Source organism: Protopterus annectens, chromosome 2.part0, assembly GCF_019279795.1.
Source record: "Protopterus annectens isolate FY-2018-M chromosome 2.part0, PAN1.0, whole genome shotgun sequence".
NCBI lineage: Eukaryota > Metazoa > Chordata > Ceratodontiformes > Protopteridae > Protopterus > Protopterus annectens.
The window spans coordinates 1,567,556,932-1,567,584,083 of record NC_056728.1 but is presented as its reverse complement, the minus strand read 5'-3'; the positions used below and the strand labels follow the sequence as shown (position 1 = coordinate 1,567,584,083).

The window sequence follows — 27,152 nt, the reverse complement described above, 5'->3', positions numbered from 1 at the left end:
AACTTGGAATTCATAGGAGCAGTTTTCAACACAGTCAGTGATAGCTTCCCTGGATTCAGTCAGGTCTGGTTCTACAAGGCCGTCAATTCGCTCTGTGACTGCTGACGCTTCCCAGTTGGGGAGCACTTTCTGGAGAAAACACTCTGCTTCCCAGTTGGGGGGCACTTTCTGGAGAAAACAGTCCAAGGCACTTGGTCCCCCGAAGAGGCCAACTTGCATATCATTGTACTAGAGATGAGCAGTGCTTTTAGCGTTGCAGGATGCTCTCGCTTCAGGGATGATTGCAATTCAGACTGACAGTATGTCAGCCGTTTGGTACATCAACAAACAAGGATGGACCCGATCATACCCCTTGTGTTGAGAAGCACTTAGAGTGTGGCAGTGGGCAATCTCATCCAACCACTTTCTCATAGCAACTCACATTCTGGGAAAGTCCAGTGTGATAGTAGACAAACTAAGCAGGTCCATTCTTCTACCTCATGAGTGGTCCCTCAACAGGAAAGTGGCAGAAATTATCTTTCATCAATGGAACCAGCCTTACTGCAATCCTTTTGCTTCTCCCTTAAACAACAAATGCAGCAGCTACTTTGCCCTAATCCCCCCACAGGGGGGAATCACAGAGGGATGCTCTACTTCACAACTGGCCTCCTGGTCTGCTTTATGCCCACACACCAATTCCATTGATTCCAAAATTTCTGCAGAAAGCTGCCAGGTTGAAGAGCAAGTCATCCTCATTGCACTTTACTGCCCTCGACAGATTTGGTTCCCCTTCCGATGGCTTCATCTACCTTACCAACCTTGGATTCTGGATCCGATTCCATACATTCTATCTCACCAGACAGGCATGATTCACCCAGACATCTCGAACCTCAAGCTTACAGCTTGAGTCCTTCAGTTCTGTTAATAGCCAAGACAATCTGTGCTCTCTTACCCTGTCCACCATATCCTTTTATCTTCCCATAAACACTCAGCACGAAAACTCTATTCAAGTAAATGGGAAAGATTTGTTTACTGAGCACAACAAAATCATATTGATCCTTTCTCAGCTCCAATACATAACACATTTGAATTTTTAGCTTTACTCTTTAAAGAAGAGGCAAGCTCCTTTACCATTAAGGTTCAATTAGCAGCAGTATTTAATGTTCATATTGGATTTGAAGGCTCTTCAGTAGCCTCTGCTAAATTGTGCAAAGCATTCTTAAGAGGCAGTTTTGTTTTGAGACCATTGTTTAAAGACCTTACTACACTATAGTACTGAAAGCATTAATAGTCTCCCTTTGAACCAGCAGCTAAATGTGACTTTAAGTTATTTTAGAAAACTGTCTTTTTAGTAGCCATTACCTCAGCTAGAAGAATTTCAGAAATTCAAGCCTTGTCTCCAAAACCTCCCTACTTGATTTTTCATAAAGATAGAGTTACATTACTAACCAATGCATCTTTCCTTCCCAAGGTGGTGTCAGAATCCAGTATCAGTCAGTCCATTAACTTGCCAGTGTTCTTTTTCCTAAATTTGCAAACAAAGGTGAACATATTTTGCATTTAGTGGATGTTCACAGATTATATTTTTATCTGCATAGGACAAAAGAAATCAGAAAGACAGACCAGTTTGTTGCCTTTTCAGATTTGAAATTAGATAAACTAGTCGGAAAAGTAGTTTTAGCAAGATGGCTGGCTGACTATATTTCTTTTGTCTATAACAAATTAAGTCTTACTTTAACTAAACCTGTAACAGCCCACTCAACTAGGTCCATGGCAACCTCTTCAATATTTCTGTCCAGTTTTTCCATGGATATTTATGCAGCAGCAACTTGGGCAAGTCCTCATACCTTTATCACCCATTACAAATTAGATCTGGCCATGAGGGGTAGAGCATCTTTTGGTTCATTTGTGTTCAGGAATATCCTTGCTTAGCGTCCACCCAGCAGTTGAGAAAAGAATGAAAATTGACAACATCAGATAAAGAAGTTATGTACTTAACATAACGTTCGATCTGTGTTGTCAGTTTTCATTCTTCCTCAACTCCTCACCCACCAACCCCCATCCTTTGTTTCTACAAACGTCTGGAAGAACAAGATATTCTGAGGACAACAACGGTCCTTTTGATCGAGCTCCTGTTATGATTTTCTCTATAGAGCACATACGTTTTTAAATATCTTATATATCACTTCTGGTAAATTCAGCAAACAAGATCTGAGGTATATTAGGGGTTGGTGCATTGTGGGTAAGGGAGAAGCTAGAGAGCTTTTCGGTGACCACAAGCTGTAGTAACAGCCGAGTCACATCCAAGGATTGAATGCAAACCCAACAGTTGAGGAGGAATGAAAATGGACAACAAAGGTGGAACATTATGGTAAGTACATAAATTGTTTTATGAACTCTTACAAATGGACTCACCCCAGACTTCTTCAGTCCCTCATGTTTTTGCTGCCTTTTAGATACATCTTCAAACAGCTTCTCAGGCTCCTGACCTTCAACTTCTGGCCCTTAAGAAGCCAATCAGATTTTATTAAGTCCCTGAGGATCATAAGCATTTGTGTAAAAGTGCTGCATCTGATCCCGCTGTTTCGATGTCCACAGATAAGCCATCCAAACTGCTATAGTCTTCCAAGCTTTCACCTTCTGACAAGAATGGCCATGCTGTGGAGTGGTATGGGAAAAAGGTGTATACTTCTGCTGCTTTGGCCTTTAAAGCCATTAATTACCAGATCCACATGACTAGATATGTCCTGGATGTTACCTCCCAACATGGGGGATCTTGACTGATATGGCTGATTTGGACAGTAAGCCTTCTGCCCTTTCTCTCTTGAGTTCTCAGGTGGCCTGCCATTCCATTAAGTGCAGTTATGATGTTGCCGCTGCTGCCTCATTTAGGGCAGCTACATCTGGCTCTGTCATAAAGCAATACTCTTGTTTGTACCTTCAAGCCTTACCTGAAGACATTTAGGCCAAACATTTATATTCCTTCTTAGACAACCAGAATCTCTTTGGTATTGGTACTGCTGCAGAATTGTTTAAAACACTTCAGGATAAGAGTAAAAGTTATGCAGAACCTGAAGCAAATCTTTGTTTCCCCTGTCCCCAAGTTCTAGAAGAATTATCCAGCTAAACCTTCTTTTGCATGTAGGCAGCCTACTAGGAGTAAGAGGGTTCCTAGGAAATTTTCCCAGAAAAAAACACTCCGAGTTCTAGGAGGGCAGTGGCTTGTTGTGGTGTTTTTCAAGGGTCTGAATACTAGCTCCATCTTGGAAGCTGATACTTGGTCTTATGTTCACTGTTTTACCAAACATTACAAGTTGGATGTCATTTCCAGGACCAGGGTTGGTTTTTCCAAGCCATCCTTCATGGGTTTGTGGAGGGCTCCTCTAAGCCTCCCTTCTTCCATACTTTTCAGTAAATTCTGTACTTTCCCAAGAGTAAAGAATACTGCAACAGTGATAAGGAAGGACATAATGTAGTTGTGTAAGATTTTACTATAAGAGTAGATGTCCTACTTCTCAAGTTTGAGAATTCTGTCCTTCCCTTTTGCCCTGTTACTTTCAGTTGCATCTTTTTGGCTGAGGGGTCTTTCTTGCATCTTTTTTTTCTACTTCCCTTCTGGATGTGCATGTTATTGCCTTTCTCTTTCGTTTTTCTGGTTCTCCTGGGTTACTTTAGTTCTGAAGATTAGGCATCTGTAAATTACATATGTACCTCGTAGGACATGCATCTGACATGCAACACCTGGATGGTGTAAAGACTTTGGTATACTGGCCAGATGTTTGGCTGTCCCAAGAGTAAAGAATGCTGCTGTTATGGTACAGACTTACATAACCGTACTTCTGTATGTAGTTGGAGCTAAAAGTTGCATTAATAAAGGATATGCGAGTAAGAAGTGTAGATTGGTACCATAGGAGGGACAGTGAGAAGTGTAGATTGGTACCATAAGAGGGACAGTAAGAGTGGTAATCGTAGGAGAGAGAGAGAGTGAGAGCAGTGTAGCTCAAGTTAGATGATATGGCTGGTTATGAGGCAGTGACATTTGGCTGACGAGAGAAGGAAGGCATTTTGTTGCGTCCTAAATTCAGGATATGATGTGTTTTGTTTGAGGAAGGTTACTGTTCCTGAGTATAGTAAGGCTGTGATCTGTACAGTGGAGTTTAATTTTGGATTTTGCAGTGTGGGGGGGAGGTTAGTTGTGGTTTCTCAGGCTGTAAGAGGAAGCTTTATTATTTATTTTATTTAATTTGTCTTTGTATACTGGGAAAGCCTGACTGGGTAATATGCATTTTCAGAGGAGGCCCAGGGAGAAAAGCTCCATTTGTTAGGTTGCATAATGAATTTAACTGCTAGGGGAGAGAAGGTCTGGTTGACTTAGGAGTCTGAATCATTGGGATCTGAGGAGTTCAACCCTTTGTTGAACAGTGAGCCACGTTGCTTTTTTCAGTGTTTATTTTCATGAGCTGGGTAATCAACAGATATTATTGATTATTTGTTGAATGTGTGGATTTTTTTTTATGCTGAGGCTGTGAGGGGAAGGCTGTATTCAAGTTGGGAGAATAAAACACTGTGGCTGTTCTAGAAGTTTTAGTAAGAAAAGGAGAGATTTTATTGGCCCAAAATAGGAGAAAGTTAATCTTTTTTTCTTGTATGGTAGAGGGGGAAGTTAAGGGAAGGTATTTAAGAGGTAGTGTTTTCTTTCGAGGTATTCTTGTGGTCATAGATACGCAGAGAGGCTTGTATTTGTTTAGTAGCAAAAAACTTAGTTTTGGTTTTGTTGGAGTTGAAGATCAGTGGGATTAGGGCTAGGAAATCTGTTTTCAGTTCTTTATGAAGGTTGGGTACTCAGTTTTCATAAAACAGTAGCATGTCTTCTGCATAGATTTGGAAGAGGGTGGACATTAAGAATAGTAATCGAGCAAGTATGGAACCTTTTGATGTGTTGTCAATCTCACCTTTATTCTCACTGATGGATCGAATTTGATGCTTTGGATCCATCTTGGCCATTTCCCCAGCTCAAGGTCTTCAGCAAAGCTCAGTGCCTTAGTCTTTACCCACAATGCAACCCCGTAATTACCACAGATCTTGTTTGCCGATCAGCAATGGGGTTGGATCTCATACCTCTGGGCTTAAGTACTCAAATTTTTTTCTGGGATTATATTATGTTATATTATTTCTTTTTCTATATTTTCAGAACTAGCTAAACTACCTTTTGAACTAGTTCTTTACCCTGTTCTTATTTTCCCCTTAGTTGAAGTTCATTTTAATTAGAGGGCGTCTAAGGAACGTCCGTTTTAAATTAGAGGACTTTCATTTCTCTCTTTTTCCTCCCTTCTGATATAAAAAAAAAATAGTGTGCGCATGTGTATATTTGTGTGTGTGTGTGTGTGTGTGTGTGTGTGTGTGTATATATATATATATATATCTATATCTATATATATATATATATATATATATATATATATATATACACATATATATATAAAAAAATGGGTCCTATTTGTAGTTCATTGAACCGTACTTTATTGAAAGTGCATTTTGTCAAAAATGCACTTTCGCTAAAAAAAAAAACATGGCAGTTTGCAGGTACCATTAGTTGTACATCAACGTATACTGTTGATGTATAACTAAGGAAACTCGATCTCAGAGTGAGAATAATAAAGTAGGAGGGGTGTGCAGGTGGGGCTTGCCCGCCTGCATAATGCTGTTTAGTTTCTTTTTTTTTTTTTTTTTTTTTTTTTTTTTTTTTTTTTTTAAATATTTTATGGTTTTTGTTCCGCGAAAGTGCATTTTCGATATAATGCACTTTCGCGGAAGTGTATTATTGGAAAGACAGTTCGATGAAGCATATTTTCGATAATACAACGTCGACCCCTATATATATATATATATATATATATATATATACACACACTTCTAGACTAGGAGTGACTGTGTATCTTTATCCCTTTTTTTTTTCCTTTAAGCATGTCGCAAAAACAAGATAGTAAGCCCTTAGGCTTCAAAAAATGTGAAAAGTGTGGAAAGACGCCCCTTAGTGATTTGCTTGGGGCCTCTTCATTTGTAAGAGTCTTGTTCCATTTGCCATAATATTAATCAACGTGCATTAATGGAATCTAAAAACAAGCTTATTTTGAAAGGACTTCTGAAGACGCCTTTCTCTGAGGCTATATCTCCTGAATCTTCAACTTCTGACAAACCTACCAAAAGACCTTCATCGGAGCTAAGATCCTCTTTGGAGCTGAAGCAGAAGGCTCCAGAGTTAACGGATCCAAAGGCACCATTGGTGCAGATCTCTCCTCCTGGTTCCAAGGCTTCCTCTGAGCCATTGGCACCAATTGTTACTACTGAACATAGACACAGCATCCAATCACCCTCCTTAGAAAGCTAATTCTGGGGCTCCTGTCTCCACTGCTAGCCAGATCAAGGTCACCTACCAAGTTCACTCGGTTTACCAGAAGCCTATCTGACAAAGATGTGGATAGGGTCATAGAGAGACTTTCGAAGACACCAGCTTTGGCAAAACTACTGTTGGATCCGAGCCCAATGGAGTCTGAGCAGACTCTACCTTCCTCTTTTGCATTAGTTCCTCCTGCGATCCTTCCCCCTGTTTTAGAGTATCTCACTGAGGAGGTCCCTCAAAAGAGGACATTCAAGAAGAAGCATCTTGACTCCCCAGAGGAGTCTTATTATGTCTGACACCGACCTGAAGGAAGCAGAAGGGTCCCTACGATCCCCTCCTGAAGATGTCTCATTTGGAGATATCCTAGAAATCGTAAAACAGGGAGATGATTGGCAGTCCTCCACCCCTTTGGTCGAGGAGTCAATTTTCCTGAAGGCCTTTGTGAATAGTCCTTCAACTTCTTGGGTGACTGCTCCAAAAGAAAAAAAGCTTTCTAACAAAGGGTGTAGCAGTTGATGCCATGGTCGTGGCAGTGGATAGTAAGAACGAACTTTCTGAAACCAGTTCCTCTATCCATTCTCCTAATAAAGACTATAGGACTATGGATATGTATGGGAAGCACATCTTCTCGTCAGCAACTTTTGCTTTGCGGTCTCTGAATTATCTCGCCCACTTCACTAGATTGCAGAGAAACCTTATTAAAGAATGATCCGATTCCCTCCAATGGGCCATAGCTGATGCAGTGGCAGATGAAATCATTGCTCAGCTCACCACCTTGAATTCAGTTGTCAACTCATCCATGAGACTTGTATCTTATATAGCAGATGGAATGAGTAGGGCAGCAGGCTCAGGTATCTCTCTTAGAAGGCAGGCCTGGATGCGCCTTTGCGATTTTGCAGATCCCTTCAAGTCTTCCTTCGTTGACGCCCCTTTTGACGGCTCTTCTCTTTTTCGGCCAAAAGTGAAGGAAACGCTCACCAGGTGTGAACAAGACCTTGTCTATCATTGGAGTATGTTTTTTACACTCCTACCAGACATTTTCCCAAAGGTCAAGAAGGTAGTGAAAAAATGTGGTTCAAAATATTTCAGAGGTCTTACTAGGACAAACCAGGTGAAAGTTCCCCTAGAGGCAGAGGGGGAAACAATAATGGAAGACACCGCCCTCCCAGCAGAGGAGGCCCTGAGAACCAGGGCTCCAGCGACTCTTTCTTTGGGAGACCCTTTCAGCGCTCCTGAAGGAGTGCTCGATTGCTCTCTGTGGAGGCAGTCGGGGGTTGGTTGTCTCTTCACCAAGAAACCCGGCTAAAGATAACAAACAACAGATGGATGCAGGACATAATATCCAGAGGATATATCATTCCCTTCTCCTTTCCTGTCCCCGCAAACAAATCTCTTCCAGATGTTCCATGCAGTCAAAAGGAACAAGCAACATTAGTAATCCGAGAGTTGCTAAGAAAGAATCATCCAAGAAGTCCCTGCAGACCAGAGAGTATCCAGTACTTACTCAAGATTCTTTTTAGTTCCAAAGAAGACAAAGGGGACTGGAGGCACATTTTGGATCTCAGTAATCTAAACAAATCAGTAAAAAAAGACCAAGTTCCAGATGGTGACACTTCAGTTGATACTTCCATTCCTGGAAAAACACAATTGGATTTGCTCTGTATACCTTCCCGATGTGTACTACCACATCACATTTGAATGGACAGGTGGTCCAGGAGGTTCTTGCACTTCTGGCTACAAGATAGTCACTTCCAGTTTCAAACTGTCCCCTTTGGTCTCACTACAGTCCCCAGAGTGTTTACCAAATGTATGACAGTAGTAGCAGCTCACCTGAGACATAAAGGATTCCATGTGTTTCCATACCTGGATGACTGGCTCATAACCATCCCAGCCAGGCATCATTTGCTTCAGGTAAAGAGCTATGTCCTTCAACTCTGTTCCTCCCAAGGTATTACCATGAATTACGAAAAATCTGCGCTAGAGCCATGTCAACACTTAGTTTTCATAGGTGCAGAGATAAACACAGCTATTCAAATAGCAAGACTTCCACAGGACAGAGTGGATGGCTTCTGTCATTATGTGATAATACTAATCATTCAAAAGCCCCCGCAAAGCTAGTTATTCAGGTCCTATGGAAAATGGCTACATCTATCATATTGAATCCTCTAGCTCACCTTCACATGAGGATTCTCCAGTGGTTGATTTTTTGCACAATGGTCAATCTTGGAACTTCCAATTATAACCAACGCCTGCAAAAAAAATCTTCAGTGGTGAATTCATTCAGCTTTAGTATCTTAGGGCTGTCTGTTCCTTCCTTCTCATCCTCAGGCCACGGTGACCACAGACCCTTCCCAGTTAGGGTGAGGGGTCATTTTCTAGGGAAGACAGTTCAATGCATCTGGCAAGAACACGATGCTCATCTGCATATAAATATCCTAGAGATGAGAGTGGTGATTTTAGCGTTGCAAGCATTTCAGGACTCTCTTCCTCTAGGAACAGCAGCAATCCAGTCAGACAATATGTCCATAGTGTGGTATATAAACAAACGGTGGGATCCATATTGTACCCACTTTGTCGAGAAGCTCTCGGGGTCTGGCATTGGGCGATAGCCTCCAACCATTTTCTGATAGCAACGCACATCCCGGGGAAATCCAGCATCATTGCGGACAAGCTGAGCAGAGCCATTTTATGGCCACACGAGTGGTCCCTCAACCAGAACGTTATGTAAGGGATCTTCTGGAAATGGGGCCAGCCTTGCTGCAACCTCTCTGCATCACCAACCAGTGCCAAATTCAGCAACTATTTTGCCCAGATCATTCCCACGGGGGAGTCACCAAGGGATGCAGTGGTGCACGTTTGGCTTCTGGACGACTTTACGCCTTTCCCCCAATTCCACTAATTCCAATTTTTTTGCAGAAATCGAGTATGACAATTATCCTAATTGCTGTCTACTGGCCTCATCACATCTGGTTCCCTTTTCTTCAGCCTCATCTTCGGGATGAACCCTGGATTCTGGACCCGGCTCCGGACCTTATGACACATCTGTCAGGAATGGTTCATCCCAACCTGGGCACACTCAAATTGACAGCTTGGCTGCTCCAGTTCCACTAATTGCCAGGTTTCCATCCCTTTCCTCTCCAGTCAAGCATATTTTATTGTCGTCTCATAAAACATCTACTGAAAAACTTTACAAAAGCAAATAGGAGAGATTTGTTCTATGGGCTAACTGTAACAGAATAGAGCCTTTTACAACACCAGTTCACACTAATTTACAGTTTCTATCAGAACTTTTCAATGACAGTGCAGCGGCAGCTACTGTTAAAGTTCAGCTAGCTGCAATTTCTAATTTCCATATAGGAGAAAATGATTGTCCTATCATGTCACACAAACTTTGCAAAGCATTTTTGAAGGACACTATTATGTTACGACCACCATATAAGCATCCAACACCCCACTGGGATCTCAGTTTCATCTTATCTAATATTTTTCCCCTTTTGAACCTTCAACCACATGTGAGTTAAAATATCTTTCTTGGATAACCCTCTTTTTGGTGGCTATTACTTCAGCCAGAAGAGTATCCGAGTTGCAGGCTTTGTCTATAAAGCCCCCATATCTAGTCTTCCATAAAGACAGAGTTTCGTTACACACTATTCGATCCTTTCTTCTCAAGGTTGTCTCAGAAAATACCCTTAACCAAACTGTAGATCTCCCAGTTTTCTTTCCCACCTTTCAAAGTAAAGGACCGTATTTGTTGCATCTCCTAGATGTTCATAGACAGTTGCATTTGTATTTACACAGAGCTTCTGAAATAAGAAAATCATGTCAGCTTTTCGTCTCATATTCTGAAACAAGAAAAGGTCAACCAGTTTCAAAAGTTTATTTATCTAGATGGCTAACATTATACATATCCCACTTTTATAATTCAAAGAACAGAGCTCTCCCATATGTGGTTAAAGCTTATTCCGCTAGATCTGTGGCCATGTCTGCAGCTTTTCAGGCTAGATTACCACTGGATAACATTTGTGCTGCAGCTACTTGGGAATAACCTCATACTTTTATTATTCATTACAAAGTAGATTTGGCCTCTAGGAGTAGAGCATCCTTTGGTTCTATGTTTCTGAGGAATATTCTTCCATGAGCCATCCAAGAATTTAGTTGCTTCAGACACGGTCTGTGAGAATAAAGGCTAGACCGACAACAATGTATAAAGAAGTTATATGTTCTTACCATAACGTTCCATATTTGTTGTCCATCTCATCCTTTATTCTCACAACCTTGCCTCCTGCCTTTACTCCTGGTAGACCAAATAGCACAGCTGTGATTCAACAGGGCCATATAGCCTCAGAAAGTACACCTTCTCAGTCTGATACTGACTCATAGTTATGTATGTAGGAATATATAGACACTCATGAATACTTGAATGGTGGTACTATGTAAAATGTTCTTCCATGGGCTGCTGGGAGCAAACAAGATCTAAGGTAATTACAGTGTTGCGTTATGGGTAAAGAATAAGGCCCATGAGTTTTGCTGAAGACCTTGAGCTGCGGAAATGTTAGAGACTGATCCGACCCACCAGTGAGAATCAAGTACGAGATGGTCAACACACATGGAACGTTCTGGTAAGAACATAACTTATTTTTATTCCTTTTTGAAAGCTGACTGACTGAGAAATCGAGGTATAAATTTTGACAGAGAAGTAACAATTGGTTGAAGTAGTTTTGAAACCACAATAAGGAATATGGAGTTATCCTTCTCTTTCAGCCACTACAAAAAAGTATGTTCTGGTCTACAAGATCAGAGACTTTTGTGAGGTTGACAAGGATGGTGCCAGTAAACTGGCCATTGTCCAGAGCTAGTAGTATTTTATCGGTTAGGGTCCACAGAGCTGTTTGTGTGCTCCATCCTGACCTGAAGCTGTACTGCTTATTGGAGAGGAGGTTGTCAATAGTGATGTGTATTTTGTGAGCAAAACATAATCTTTTCAAGCAGTTTGCCTAGAGTAGAGAGAATATAGATCAACCTGTATTGGCAAGTTTTGGTGGGGTTAGACTGTTTTGGGATTGGGCCTGTAATGTTTTTTTTTTCCGTATACTTGGTATGATATTTGTGTTAGGTAGAGACTGAAGATGTTTACAGGAGGAAGTCACTGCAGTGGTAGGTGAACCAGGGAGAGAGGCCATGTGCGCCTGGTGGACTGTTTGTACTTGTTGCAGAAGAGGTTCTGAGTCTCTTGATGTTATGTTGTCCTATCTCGCGCCTTCATTCTTACAATGATGGGTTCGGAGCAGATTCTTGGCTCCAACTCGGCCGAATACACAGCTGAAAGGCTCAAACTTAGCTCGTGGCAAATAGGTATGCCATAATGCATTGGTGTAATTCCCCAGATCTCGTTTGCCGCTTTATGAGGTTGGATGCGCTCATCTTGGCAGTGGCTAAGTTGTGAACAATTATTCTTCATATTTCCTGTTAGAACCTGTAATCCTTTTCTATTTTATAGTAGATGTGCTTTTCTGGCATTATAGTTACATAGTTAGCTTTAGTATGTAGTAATATCTAAATTGTTATAGGTTTATTCCTTTTGGTGCTGCTTTTGGCCGTCGTTTCGTAGGCCTTACTGTATTCCTTGCAGTGGTTGTTGTGTCTTGTCGTAGATAAATAGTAGCTTGTTTGTTAGAGAACTCTTCGCCCATTTTAGTTAGTGTGTTGTTTTTTTTCTGGGAAATAGGGCCGTTTGAGTTAGAGGCCCTATTTTATTCCCTTGTTGTCTGTCTCCTTCGTGTTTCCTGTATTTAGCTATAGATCAGTTTAGTTCAAGTAGTTACATTTCTTCTTATATTGTGGTCTTATCTTTATCATGTCCAAAGACCCAAAAGAGAGGGAACATAAGCCTTCAGGCGTCAAAAAATGCCAGAAGTGTTCACAAAAAATGTCTATCACAGACTGTCATGCCATATGTGTGCATTGCCTTGGAGCTATTCATTTACAAGAGGATTGTACATTTTGTCATTCCTTCAGTACCAGGGTTTTACAAGAAAGGAGAAACAAATTGATCCATAAAGGGCTCTTAAAGCCAACTTTTGAGGAAGCTATCCCAGTTGTTCTTCCTCTACTTCTTCTCCTTCTTCTAAAAAGGACATACCGTAGAAGAGACAATCACCTGCAACACTGGCTCAGTCAGAGCCGCCAGTCAAGTTACCAAAAATTTCTAAGGCCGCTACCTCTTCGGCTCCACAGTCCTCAGAGCTGTCGGAGGTTATACTAATTGACAAGCTTAGTTCTTCAGTTCCAAAGTCCTCAGAGCCGCAAGTTACCTCTTCTTGGAGCCGGTCCATGGATATTTCACCGTTTTTTCTGATACTGAGATTTCCCATTCTACACAGGTCTCGTTCTCCATTCCTATCCTCCAGGTCCACCAGGAGCTTATCTGATGATGACGTGGAACGGGTGATGTGCAGACTCTTGAAGTCGCCGGCACTAACTAAATTATCTTCGGCTCCAACCCATTTGGTCCCAGAGCCTCCTGTACCAATCGTACCCACTGTTGTTCCTCCACCGAGCCAAACTGGATCTTTGGAGCCGGAGTGCTTGCTATCACTTACTGTGGATCCATTGATTCCGAGACCCCCTTCGGTGTTCATGGAGCCGACTTCTGCTCAGATACTCTGTGTCATCCGGAGAGTCTGGAAGCCGGTGTTCCCCGGTCATCTTCCGTGCCAAGCCTGCCCCTCGGAGTGTCGGCCCAGGTTAGTTTGGCTCCTACATCAGTCTCTGGTCTGATCTCGCTGGTTCTGGTGCCTTCCTCTGACTCCTCAGAGCCGAGGGAGTCTTCGGAGCCGGTGGGATCCGCCTTTGAGCTGATGAGTGTGCTGTCTACCCATTCAGCTCCACATAAGGATACTAGCACTCGTCCTCCTAAGGCACTGGCTACTGTCTCTGCACCACCCATTCCACAGGACAGCAGAGATCCAGAGTCTCAGGATCCACCATTGGGCGAACTCCTCTCCTCCGAGGCCTCCCCAGATGATCTTTCTGAGGAGCCACCTTGGAAGAGAACTTGCAAGAGGAAGCACATAGACTCTCCAGATGAGTATGTCACTTCAGACACTGACCTCGAGGAGTCGGAAGGGTCCACACGGTCATCCTCTGATGATATCGCATTTGCAGATATTCTAGAGATCCTTAAGCAGAGAGGCGGCTGGCAGGCCACCACCCCTTCTGAGGAGGAGTCAGTGTACCTGAAGGCTTTTGGATCTCAACCTTCAGCCTCCTGGGTGTCTCCGCCTTTCGATGAGCTAAAGGACCTGGTTAGTCGAAAGGTGTGGGAGTCACCTGACACAATGGAACCAGTCCCTCGGAGGCCAAACAAATTCTTATCAGCTCCTTCGGGAAAGGATTTCCTCACTAAGGGGGTACCTGTAGATGCTATTGTGGTGGCAGCAGGCACCAAGAAGGAACTTTGAGACATCCTCATCTGTTCATCCTCCAAATAAAGACTCTTGAATGATGGACAGATATGGGAAGCGTGTCTTTTTGTCAGTGACATTTACACTTCGATCGCTGAACCTACCTAATACACTTTACAAGGCTACAAAAAGATCTCCTGAAAGAGCTAGGAGATACTCTACAAGGTACATTAGGTGTGGGGATGAATGAGAAGGTCTCCTCCCAGCTATCCACCTTAAATTCCATCGTCAACTCCTCCATGAGGCTGATATCATACACAGCTGATGGAGCGAGCAGGGCAGCTGGTTCTGAAGTTTCCCTTAGGAGACCCTCCTGGATGCGCTTGTGCAATTTTGCAGAGCCCTTTAAGTCTACTCTTACTAGTGCCCCTTTGGACTCGCTCTTTGGACCCAGAATAAAAGATACTCTCACCCGATGCTAGCAGGAAGGAAAAACTCTCTCTGCCATTGGAGTACATTTTTCCGTGCCTTCAAGACCTTATCCTAAAGGTCAGAAGAGTTGGAAAATGTGGTTCAAATGATCCCAGAGAGTTTTCCAGGACGCACAGGTTTATTCCTTCCACAGGGGCAGAGGAGGAGGTAACAACAGTAAATGCTGCCTCAGAGGCAGAGGGGGCCACAGAACCAGGGTGACCGTGATTCCTTTCATGGACACCCTTATCAGCGCTTCTGAAAGGAGGCCTGACTGTTCTACTCTGGAGGCAGTCGGGGGGACGTTTGTCTGTGTACCCAGAAGCCTGGCAAGCTATCAGAAGAGACAAGTGGGTATTAAAAATAGTATCCAGAAGATATTCCTTTCCATTCTCCAGTCCTGTTCCACAGACCAGAACAATCCCAGATGTTCCACCCAATCTAAGGAAGCAAGCAACTATAGAGATTCAAAAGTTGCTGCAAGAAAGAGTCATCCAGGAAGTCTCCGCAGACCAAATAGGATTTGGAACTTACTCAAGAGTCTTTTTGGTGCCAAAAAGAATAGGGGACTGGAGACCCATATTAGATCTAAGCAAATTAAAAGAATCTGTCAAGAAGTCAAAGTTCTGAATGGTGACGCTTCAGTCTATACTTCCCTTTTTAGGGAATGACGATTGGATGTGCTCGATAGACCTCCGAGATGCTTACTACCACATAAAAATGGACAGGACATGGAGAAGGTACTTTACTCTTCCAGCTGGCAGCCGGTCATTATCAGTTCCGAGCTCTGCCCATTGGTGTCACTACAGCCCCCAGAGTGTTCACCAAATGCACGGGAGTAATCACGGCTCACCTGAGGCATCTAGGATTCCGAGTGTTTCCATATCTAGATGACTGGCTCCTATCTGCCACCACCAAGCATCTACTCCAACAAGCCACGGATCTAACTTTGGACATTTGCACTCAGTTGGGTATTACAGTCAACTTTCAGAAATCTGCCTTGTTGCCCTGAGAACATATTACCTTTATAGGCGCAGATCTGGACACCGCTTCTATGGTAGCACATCTTCCAAAAGACAGAGTTGCAGCACTCAGACAGCAGATACTTTCTCTTCTTCCCAAGACCAAGGTGAAAGCAAAGATAATGCTAAGATTATTAGGGACAATGACTTCCACATTGACACTGTTTCCTTTTGCCAGAATGCACATGAGGATCAATGGCTGTTGTTCTCCCAATGGTCACTTCAGGAGCTTCCTATGTCTCATCCGATCAGGATAACGGAATCATGCAAAAATGACTTAAGATGGTGGATACACTCCAGCCATGTGACCATAGGGAGACCCCTTGTTCCACCACAACCCATAGCTACAGTGACCAAGGACACTTCCCAGATAGGGTAGGGGGGGCATTATCTGGGGAGAACAGTCCAAGGTACATGGCAAGAACACGAGGCTCACTTGCATATAAATGTCCTAGAGACGAGTGCAGTGCTTCTTGCGTTGCAAGCACTTCACGACGCTCTCCCTCTAGGGACAATTGCAATACAGTCAGACAATATGTTTATGGTTTGGTACATAAACAAGCAGGGGGGAACCAGATCTTGCCCCCTTTGTCACAAGGCCCTAAGAGTTTGGCAATGGGCAGTTTCTTCCCAGCGCTTTCTCATAGCAACCCACATTCCGGGGAAGTCCAACGTGATGGCAGACAAGCTGAGCAGGTCAAGATTTAATGCCTCACGAGTGATCTCTAAATCAGAATGTAGTGGAAAGGATTTTCCGAACATGGGGTCTGCCTTGCTGTGATCTTTTTGCCACTCCCATGAATGCCAAGTGCAGCAACTACTTTACCCTAATCCTTCCTCCGGGGGAGACACCGAGAGACGCGTTTGCTCACGATTGGCTCTCGGGACTTCTGTATGCCTTTCCTCTGTTTCCTCTCATATCCAAATTCATTCAGAAAGCACAGTCCTTGGGAAGCAGAATAATTCTCATTGCTCCTTACTGGCCTCATCAAGTTTGGTTCCCCTTTCTTTGGCCTCATCTTCAGGAGAAGCCTTGGACTCTGGACCCAGTTCCAGACCTGCTGACACATATGTCAGGTGCACTTCATCCTTCTCTCCACACCCTAAAATTGACAGTTTGGCTGCTCCACTTCCCAATTTAGTCACTCTTCAGAATTTCACTCCTACAGTTAAACATATCTGAATGTCCTCTCATAAAGCTTCCACTAGAAAATTGTATTCTAGCAAATGGAAAAGGTTTTCCCTGTGGGCTCAAAACAGGAACATTGATCCCTTTTCTGCACCCATCCACTCTATTTTGGAATTTTTGGCACAGCTCTTCCAACAAGGTTCAGCTGCAGTAACCATCAGAGTACAACTCGCGGCAGTCTCAAATTTCCACATTAGTGATTCTGTTTCAAACTTACTGTCACACAGGTTGTGTAGAGCCTTCTTGAATGGTACCTCCTTATTAAGACCTCCCTTTAAGGAACCCCTTTCTCCTTGGGATTTAAATTTTGTTCTATCTCACCTGAAATTCAATCAAGCGCTTTCGCCTGGTTAATACCAGGCTTTATCAAGATGTGGACTGAAAAAACAAATCACTTTATATACTTGTTAACTAGTCACGTGACATACAATTAATTAAAACTACAAATTCAATAAATTCTATTTTAAAGATACCCTCACATAAAAAACTATATAAACCTCGGTGTCTTAAATAGAACTTAATGTGTTAAATGAACTTAATGTGTTAAATGACTCTGTTGTCAAGGATAAAAGTTTCTCTACTATTAAAAGAAACTATGATAATATTTTCCATGAAGTTGACCAGCATTGTATTAAAATTGTTAATCGTAAGATAAAAAAGTTGGAGCGAGACCTTGCAGAATACAGAGATGGTATGGCCTATCCCTTACCAGGTAAGTGTAGGTGGAACAATAAGCATGTTTTCAACAAGGCTACTGATTTCAACAATATTGATAATGTTGCCTCACCATTAGGGGATCCACCTAGAAGGAGTGAGTGCTTAGCACAAAAAACAAATAAGAATTCGCACCAGGTTTTTTATTACCCCCAGGGCAGACCGGGGGACAGGGGTACAGCACACCAACAACAGGGTTGGGGCAAACCTCGCAGGTAGACACAATTGATAAGCCAAATAACTGGGACAGTGGGGAAGAAACATCAGATACCACAGATGGTGATTGTATGGTTATGAAAAAGGATATTTTTTTTATATATAATTTTACTGATATTTTAACACCTGAATATTTTAAGCTTTTCACCAGGGGTTTCCAATTTGTTCCTCTACGTCCATTAGATTTAACTAAGACATTATTAGATTTAAAACTTTTCATTAGACGTTTAAACTTGACTATTCAATTTAAAGGGCAAACATGTTTAAACGAGGGCTTTACAAGATCTAGTACACTAAACCCTCCTACCCACCCAGCTCTCAAGATATTCGAAGAACTAGTTGAAATGGATTTAAGGAAACAATATTCAATTAATATGTCTTCTCAACCCACCAATTTAGACCCTGACTTATACCAGCTGATCAACTTTCTTAAAAAAAGAGGGTGTCAGAGTTATGAAACCAGACAAGGGAGGGGGGAGTGGTTTTAATGTACATCTGGGCTTATGACACGCACATGCATAATATGCTGCAAGATACTGAGCAGTACGAGGTTGTCTCAATTAATGAGATTAATATAGCTTATTCTAAAATCAATTATTCATTATATGACCACCTAATGCAAGGGGCTATTAATGAGAAGTTATGGAATTTTTTGCATGTTAACAAACCCACAACCCCGGTGATTTTTGGGATTCCCAAGGTTCACAAAGGTCTGGACCCTTTAAAATTTAGGCCGATTGTTGCAGGTGCGGGCAGTATTGTAGAACCATTGGGGAAATGTATTGATCAAACTGTCAAAAAGTTAGTTCTATCTTTGGACCATGTTTGCAAAGATTCCTGGGAGTTTCTTAAAGGTATTGAAGAGAATTTTTATAATTCAACTAATTTCATGATAACCATTGACATTGTGGAATTATTTCCCAGTATCCCCCATTCCACTGGCTTGAGTGGTTTAATGAGGTCTTATGTTCACTTTCTGGTTTTAGTCCCAGTATTATTAGGCTGGTAGTTGAATTTATGGAAATCATCCTTGAAAATAATTGTATTTATTTTAATGGAGAGTTGTTTAGGCAAAAGAAAGGAGTGGCCATGGGTGCCCCATGTGCCTCGTCATATGCCAATATTGTACTCCATTACTGGGAGAATAAATTTATATTTTCAACTCCCTGGTCTAAGTTTATTACTCATTATAAGCGTTTCATGGATGATGTATGTTTATTATGGAAGGGAAGTCTGAATAATTTTCTGGACTTTATGACCTATTTCAATTCCTTCACACATTTTTTAGCCTTTGCATACAATGTTAGTGAGGATGTCCTGAATTATTTGGATGCTTCCCTGTTTAAAGATCAACATACTGGTACTTTTCAGTCAAAAATCTATAGAAAAAGCTACCTTTTCTAATTCCTACCTGCATTTTGACAGCGGTCACCCCTTCCACTAGAAAAAAGGTATATTAAAGGGACAGTTCATCCGGGCATCTAGGATGTCCAGTACGGAAGAACTATTTTTGGAAGAAGTTTATTTTTTAAAAAATCTTTTTTTGGAAAGAGGCTACCCAACTCATCTGGTCAATAGCTTAGCGCATGAAGTAATGACTAATAGAGATAACAAATATTTCCCTTTATTGGGCACAGGTTTAGAGACGGATAGATGTGTGGAGCAAAATGTTCAATTTGATGTACACAACGCTTTTATTCACACTTTTACTAAAGATTCTTCACAAGTTGAACAAACAGTATTAAGGTACTGTCCAGTGCTAACACTTCAGGAAGACATAAATAAATTAGTGTCTAATAAACCTAATTTTGTGAACAGGAAGAACATTAATCTTAAGGGTCTTTTTGAGAGACAACTTTATAAGAGTCATACACAGTCTAGTTCTAGACTGGGCACACACAAGTGTGGGGCATGCAAGCAATGTCCATTTATTATTAATGACAGTAGTCTGTACATTGTTTCAAGGAGATATAAATTCAAAGCAATTGATTATTACAACTGTGGGGCTAAAGGTGTCATATATCTTGGAATATGCACCCAGTGTCTAGTTTCTGTATTGGTAAAACTGAGAAATCTTTAAGGAAAAGAATTTACGAACATCTCTATGATGTTTCAAAGAAGAAAGACACAAATGCCTTTTATAAACACTCTCTACAAGACCCCAATATGCAGTTGAAATTTATGGTATTAGAACAGGTTACACAGAACCCAAGAGGGGGTGACTGGGAAACATCTCTGGAATACAGAGAATTGTTGTGGCAATTGAAATTGAATGCCACTAGACCCCCTGGGCTTAATGATAATGTTAGTATTGTAAGTGTGCTGAAGTTGAGGAGGGCAAGATTATAACATCACAGAATAAACTATAAACGTGATGTATAACACAATATTTTACTACAGTACACACATTATTATATTATCATTAGTCAATCTTTATAAGTATTGTATTTTACTGCATGTTAGGGTCAGATGCTGACTATGTTTTATTTGAATATGAATTTGCAATAATTTTTAACATTTTTATTAGTACATGAATACATTTTTTATTCTGGAACAAACCACTCGCTGACAAACAGGATAAACGCCCAGTGCATCAGCCTAGTTGCTCCTTTTGGTTTCATCAACATTTTTTATTCTGTTTATAGGCATGGTTTTTTAAAACATATATATATTCTTGATTTTTTGTAAATACTTGTTTTCTATTTAAGACACCGAGGTTTATATAGTTTTTTATATGAGGGTGTCTTTAAAATAGAATTAATTGAATTTGTAGTTTTAATTAATTGTATGTCACGTGACTAGTTAACAGGTATATAAAGTGATTTGTTTTTTCAGTCCACATCTTGATAAAGCCTGGTATTAACCAGGCGAAACCGCTTGATCGAATTTTGGCTGATGTTCGTTTTATATTTTTGTTACGTCCATTAAAGACAGTTTAATAGCATCTTTTTGGCTTGGTCGTCTTCAACTGTGGAGCTATACTTTATTTATTGGTTTTTGTGGCAAATTTTGACTTTGGTTTTTTTTTCTATCTCACTTGACATTACCACCTTTTGAACCCTCATCATCTTATAGGTTCATAGGTAGGTACTAGGCTATCGGCCCAAGGGCCTATGTAAGCCTAGTCAGCAAGGTTCCATAGCTTATGCCACCCAAGAAACTTATTTTCCTGTGCCACTGTCCAGCAGAGACACAGAAGTGATCCCCGGGGTGTATTTCCTATTTCCCATCCACTCATCAAGATTTTTCTTGAAGAGTGGTAATAAAGAACTTTGCTTGACATAGATGGGTAGCTTGTTTCAGAGTATGGGAAGTCTCTGGGACAGGAATCTATCCCTCCAGCGTGTCCTGTTTATTGTGGTGACAAGGTTTAGATCCCTAGAGCATGTGGCTCAGAGGGTTTGGGATTTCTTTAGGTGCAGCATGTCCAACAGCTCTGGGTTTGACATAGCTTTATATGTTAGGTAGAAATTACCTCAGAGTAGGAGATATGCTACGGAGTAAAGCTGGAGTTTTTTGAGGCGGTCAGTGTAGGGCATTTGTTTGAGGCCAGTAATCCTCTTTGTGAGGTACTTCTGTGGCCTTTCCAGCTGCTGCAGATGTCTTGTGAGGTACATTCCAAAAGGGGCGTTGTACTCTATAATGGGTTTAATGAGTGACGAGTAGAGGGGAACAATGACCTCTTTTTTCCTGGATGAGAACCCTTTTATGATGAGGTGTGCCACATAGAAGGACTTCAGACCTCAAGTTCCTTTCCTGGAAGACCATTTTTCTGCTGGCTATAACATCTGCTAGAAAAGTATCAGAGTTGCAAGCTCTATCTGTTAAATCGCCATATTTGATATTTCGTAAGGATAGAGTATCCTTGCGAACGAATCCATCGTTTTTACCCAGAGTCTCTTCTTCAACTAACATAAGTCAATCGATTGAGCTTCCAGTGTTCTTTCCTAATCACAGCAACAAGGCAGAATACAAATTACATCAACTAGACATGCACAGACAACACAGATTCTGTTTGCATAGGACCAAAGATTTTAGAAAATCTGATCAGTTATTTGTATCCTTCTCTGATGCAAAAAAGGGTAGCTCAATTTCAAAAACTACTCTTTCCAATTGGCTCTCAAACTGCATTACATTCATTTATACCTCAAATAACAGAGCTTTACCATTTAAGGTGAAGGCTCATTCCACTAGAGCAGTGGCTACGTCTTCTGCCTTTCAAGCCAGAATTCCTATGGATGATTATAGCAATAATCCACGCCTGGGTGTGGGTAATGCGGGATTTACCCACGGTTGGCGTGGTTTGGTCCCGAAGGCCGAGGACCAAACAAAGACAACCGTGGGTAAATCCCATTACCCAAACCCAGAAGTGGGTTATTGCTATTATACTATGACATTATTTAAGAAAATAAATAATTACTTTTCTTAAATAATGGCATTGTATAATGCCTCTTTGCTGCCCTTCCGCAGCTGTCTGGTATCCGCGGCAGTTCTGATGTACTGCGCATGCCTATGCAGTACATCAGAGCTGTGACCAAAAGCAAGATCTCCGTTGCTTTTTACTGTTTCGCTATGTTAAATGGGTTTAACATAGCGAGACAGCTTTAAAATAAGCAACGGAGATGTCTGTTGCTTATTTTAAAGCTGTCTCACTATGTTAAACCCATTTAACATAGCGAAACAGTAAAAAGCAACGGAGATCTTGCTTTCTCCGTTTCTTTTTTTTTTAAACCTGTCTCGCTATGTTAAATGGGTTTAACATAGCGAGACAGCTTTAAAATAAGCTACGGAGATCTCATTTGCTTATTTTAAAGCTGTCTTGCTATGTTAAACCCATTTAACATAGCGAGACAGGTTTAAAAAAAAAGCAACGGAGAAAGCAAGATCTCCGTTTTTACACACTGTCGCTATGTTAAAGGAGTTTAGCATAGCGAGACAGCTTTAAAAAAAGCAACGGAGATCTCCGTTGCTCTTTTTAAACCTGTGTCGCTATGTTAAACATTTTTAACATAGCGAGACAGTGTTTTAAAAGAGACTTATACTAATGGAAAAAGTCTGGGCGACCGGACCTTTTTCCATTAGTATAAGTCGATTTACAACGTGCATGCTGGCCAATCAGCGTGCACGTTTTGGAATATTAATGGGGGGTCATGGTATAATGTGCAGCAGCTACTTGGATCACTCCTCATACATTTATCATATATTACAAACTGGATTTGACCTCCAGGGACAGGGCCTCCTTTGGTTCCACGGTGCTTAAAGGTGTACTCTCATGAGCCACCCAGGGAAAAGGTGCTAGGGACGCTGTCCCATCATTGTAATAATGATGATGAGATAGGACAACATAACATAAAGAAGTTATGTACTCACCATAAAGTTTCATGTTTGTTGTCCATCTCGCCTTTCATGCTTACGAACTCTCCCTCCTTCCCCCTTCCAAAGACTCCTTGTGGACCTGGTGGATGTTTTTATTACCTTCAGGAGTTCTTTGTTTCAGTTTGTTTCTCCTTCCATTGGGGATAGTATACATTTTATATATGTGTGTGTGTGTGTATATATATATATATATATATATATATATATATATATATATATATATATATATACATTGTGGGATAACTACTTGCCACGAGCCAAGTTTGAGTCTTTCAGCTGTGTATTCAGCCGAGTCGGAGCCCAAACCCATCATTGTTAGAATGAACGGTGAGATGGACAACAAACATGGAACGTTATGGTGAGTACATAACTTCTTTTTTTTTTTTTTTTTTTTGCTTATTTAAAGTAAAATTGAGGAATGTGAATATCTAGTTGGGGGGGTGGTGGGCTAGTGTTTGAGAGGGGAGGTTAAGTTGGAGAATTCAGAAAGGGCATCAGAGGGAGAGAATGTAGTATGTTTGGCTTTTGTATATCCTTTCCTGTGAGTATATTCACTTCTTTCGAAGACTGTTTTGGTGGTTTAACTAAGGATGTGAAAAATTTGCAAGTATGTATTTAAGTAATTCTCCTCCTTCCTAGGTGTGAAAAATATGAAATGCATTTTGAAGTTAAAATTTCACTAAGGAGTAATTCCCCCTTTTGTTTTCCAGGTAATGCATCTTGCTCGGATACTAAAGGGCTAGAAATAGCTGTCCAGCAGCGTGTTGATGATGCATTAACATCAAAGTTGCCAATGTTTTTTCTAGTCAACAGACCTCACATAGGCCTTGTGCCTTCTGTGTTTCCTGCATGGGGAAGGTCTGAACTCAGAACACTCAGTCTCAACTGGACTCACGGGGATGTTTCATTTGAAGTTGTGAACGGTGAGGCTGGGAAGATTACTGAAAGGTAAACCTGTTTTCTGTGAATTTACCGTAAAAATCTGAAGTATTTGAATCATTTCTGTAGTATCCTCAAAATTACCAGAAATACTTATCTAAAAATATTTCTGTTCTTTGGTAGGGGTTGAACTTAAACATTCAGTAAAACATTTCAAGGCAGCAGCTATTAGACTGGTGCATAGTGTTGTAAGCTGTATAGGTCTTGGATTTTTTTAGCTAGTGTTTGAGAAAAAAAGAAGTTGTCATTTTTGTCTTCTTAGTTGTGCTTTTTTCTGTTGTCAGACGTGCCATATTTACAGAAATAGTTTTTCCTTCTTAACTGCTTTGCAGACCTAGATATCAATTATAAGACCACCTGTACACCAGTTAACACATATAGAATAAACTCTTGGCTGCCCTTGAATCACAAAACTTTCCAGCCTAGTGCCAGCATTTTGAAGAACGCACAGCATCAGTTATTAGGTACCTTTGGCCACTACTCACTTACCTTTTGCACCAAAGTATGTTAATGCTTAGTGTGCAGTGATGCATTTTATTCTTCCACTCAGTATTGTGTATGTCCCTCTTTTTAGTTATGGCCTTCATAAGATTACATTTTTTGTATGCTGAAGCTTTTAGTGATTCAGACAACTTTTATCCTCTTGACATCAGTATACGGATATTGTGGGAATGTGTCCTAAGAGTTCATTGGATGCACTGTTCTGTATGTGCGGGAGTCCATTCATTAAAGTGTGTAGATACTGTGACGATGTGAGGTAGTGCTAGCTATGCCAGAGAGAGTAGGGCAGTACATCAATAACATATGCCAGCATAACTAGCTGGAGTTTTATAAATAATTTTATGTCTTTGGAATATCAAACTGATTTGTACAAATGGTTGTGCTGAAAATTTATTTGTAAAGTTGCTTGCATTAAAAATTTATCAACAGTGGGTCCTTCTGGACAGAAAAGAAACTTATATTTATGTCAGACTGTACAGTTTAACTGAGGAAATGTATACATATATATATATATATATATATATATATATGTAAACAGGATGCTGGAAGGGAAGGGGTTAAGCTTAGCTCAGTTTACCCTAACAAAAATAGCTTGAAATTAAATGACATGGTTTAGGCCATAAAGATTTTATCTCAGAAGCCTGAATGCACCCAATGATGCAATGTCTGGTCTGGGATTCTGCTCTTTTTTCCTTAGTAGTGAACTAATAGCTACCATGGGGTGCCAGAGAATGGCTGGTTAGTCTCTCTACAAGAAGGAAGAAAGTATTGGAATTGTTTTACAGTCTCCATATGCCTTAGCAAAGCTCCACGTGTGTATTGTGACACATCTGTGCTAGATTCTGTTTCAGCTTCTAGTCGGGGTTGGGGGGGAGGTAGTGTGGGAACCACAGAGTCAGGTGACCAGATGTGATGTCATTTGTATAGCCAGCATTGAAATTGTATTTAGATATTAGTGAGAGATGTGATAGTGACACTCAGCACTCTGTTATTGAAACAGACACAAGACACTTATCCACTTCATCTGGTCTTGCTTTAAGTAACCAGAGAATTGGAATTCTGCAGTCAGGAAAATTGTGAGATTAGCTGAAAGTGTTGTTTTTCTGTATTTGTCTGAGTTTTTCCATCTGTGTTACTTTTTATATTTCTTGTGAATTGAAACTCTGGTGTTTATTGTAAATAGATACTAAGTATTTTCTTGTTTTCTATCTAAAACTTTCAGTGTGGCTGGTCTTTTAGAAAATAGTTTAACCTTTTGAGAGTAATTGCATTTATTTGGTGGCACTGTAACATGAAAGTCTAGTTGCTTGGAAACACTGCCATTTGTATAAGTATTAATTTTGCTAAGAGTAATTAGGTACCCTGGTAAGAGCCTTAAAGTAGCTTGCTGGTGGCAGTGAATCTACCTTATAATCTGGGTGAAGGTGGTATAGTGGGTAAATCTGTGCCAGCTTTTCCGGGTAGGTGTGTGTGTGTGAAAATCAAATCTCTGAGTGTGTGTGTGTGTCATCTACTTGGAACAGGGTCATAGAGCACTGGTTTCTGCAGAAAGAAAGGTGAAGTCATATTTAGGGCCTGGAGGAGGAAGTCCAGCCCGAGGGCTGGGTATACTCTGTGTGCTCTTAAGGGAAATTGTGCTTGGTGCGGAGAGCTGCATCTGAAATTACTGTGTATATCTGTTTCTGTTCTAAGTGAACATTCCCCACAGGTGTCCGTGGTAAGGATTGAGGCTCCTTGATTACCGGCCCAGAGAACGGACGTCATAGATGCATTTGGGTGGTATCCCTATTGTAGCAACAACAAGAGATGCTACATATTTATTTCAGCCATGAATGAATAAAGGTTTTCAAAGTCTTTTTGTTTGTTTTATGAAAATGCATTATAAATGTATAAGGAATAAGATGAAGTAAAATGCATCATACATTTAAGTCACTAAATGCTGCAGCATAGGAAGGAAGGTCAGCAAATCCCTTTAAATGATGATTCATGTAGGGTCTGTTCCTAATATAGCATTTAGATTGTTAGCATCATCAGTTATAGTCAAGTCTGAATTTTAGTCATTAGACATGTACTTTTGAAAGCCAACAACATTCTCATCCTGTAGTATCAGGCATACTGACTAGTGTCGGGCAGCATGAGCCTTTCTTAAAAGTACAGTTGTAAAATGCTATTTTAATTTTTCCTTGACACTGAAACCACTGCTCACTTGACTGTACTTTCCATTCATGAGTGGTGCTTAAGAAAATGCTGTAATAAAATTTTCATTGATTATTTGAAAACTTACATTTTATCTTACTGAGAGCAACAAGAGTTGTACTTCATTAGCATGTAGTTTTACTGAATGTAATGGCTTGCCCACAGAAATTACTTAAGTGTACTTTGTTGACATACTGCACCTAAAAGTTCTAATTCTACGTTTTCTGTATGTGAGTATATCATTTAAACACTGTAAAATGTTTAACAAACCACTATATTATTAGATTGAAGACTTTGTAATGCATTTAATAAAAAAAAAAAAGGGAAGAAAGGCTTCAGGACTAACAATTCAAAGATGTCTAAAGCTAGCATTTCTGGTATGGTTGAAGAACAGGAAGAACCTGAACCTGACAGTAAATATTGGAGAGAGAGAGAAATTTTTTTTAAAAGTTTTGCTCCCCTTCAGTCTCTACTGTTGAAAAACATTTGAAAACTTCTGCTGCTGGGGATGGAAAAAGAGCAGTCACTGGCCTTTATGCTCAGAAGGAGAAAAAGCTTGACCCTGTGTCATGAGTACAGGTCTGTGAAAAAGACATTCTACCCAAGCGGATCTGACTTTTGAGTTATTCTGGCCAGAGAGTCCCAGGAACAATAACTAAGGAATGAATAGTACCCAGAAACAGATACACAAACATCTAGCTGCAGTTCAGAATGAACTGTTAACAGTACCACTACCTGCCATACCC

The 27,152-nt window shown here is 40.8% G+C and overlaps 1 protein-coding gene across 6 annotated transcripts in view; it reads left to right on the top strand.

Moving 5' to 3' along the window:
- The window catches only part of ADAD1 (adenosine deaminase domain containing 1), a 2,301,686-nt gene that overhangs the window by 1,942,331 nt on the left and 332,203 nt on the right, over window positions 1-27,152 (top strand). For all 6 annotated transcript variants that reach the window (XM_044061675.1, XM_044061674.1, XM_044061678.1 and 3 more), the window contains one exon: window positions 23,481-23,718. In XM_044061675.1, coding sequence (XP_043917610.1) covers window positions 23,481-23,718 — 238 coding nt within the window. The remainder of the gene's footprint in view (window positions 1-23,480; window positions 23,719-27,152) is intronic.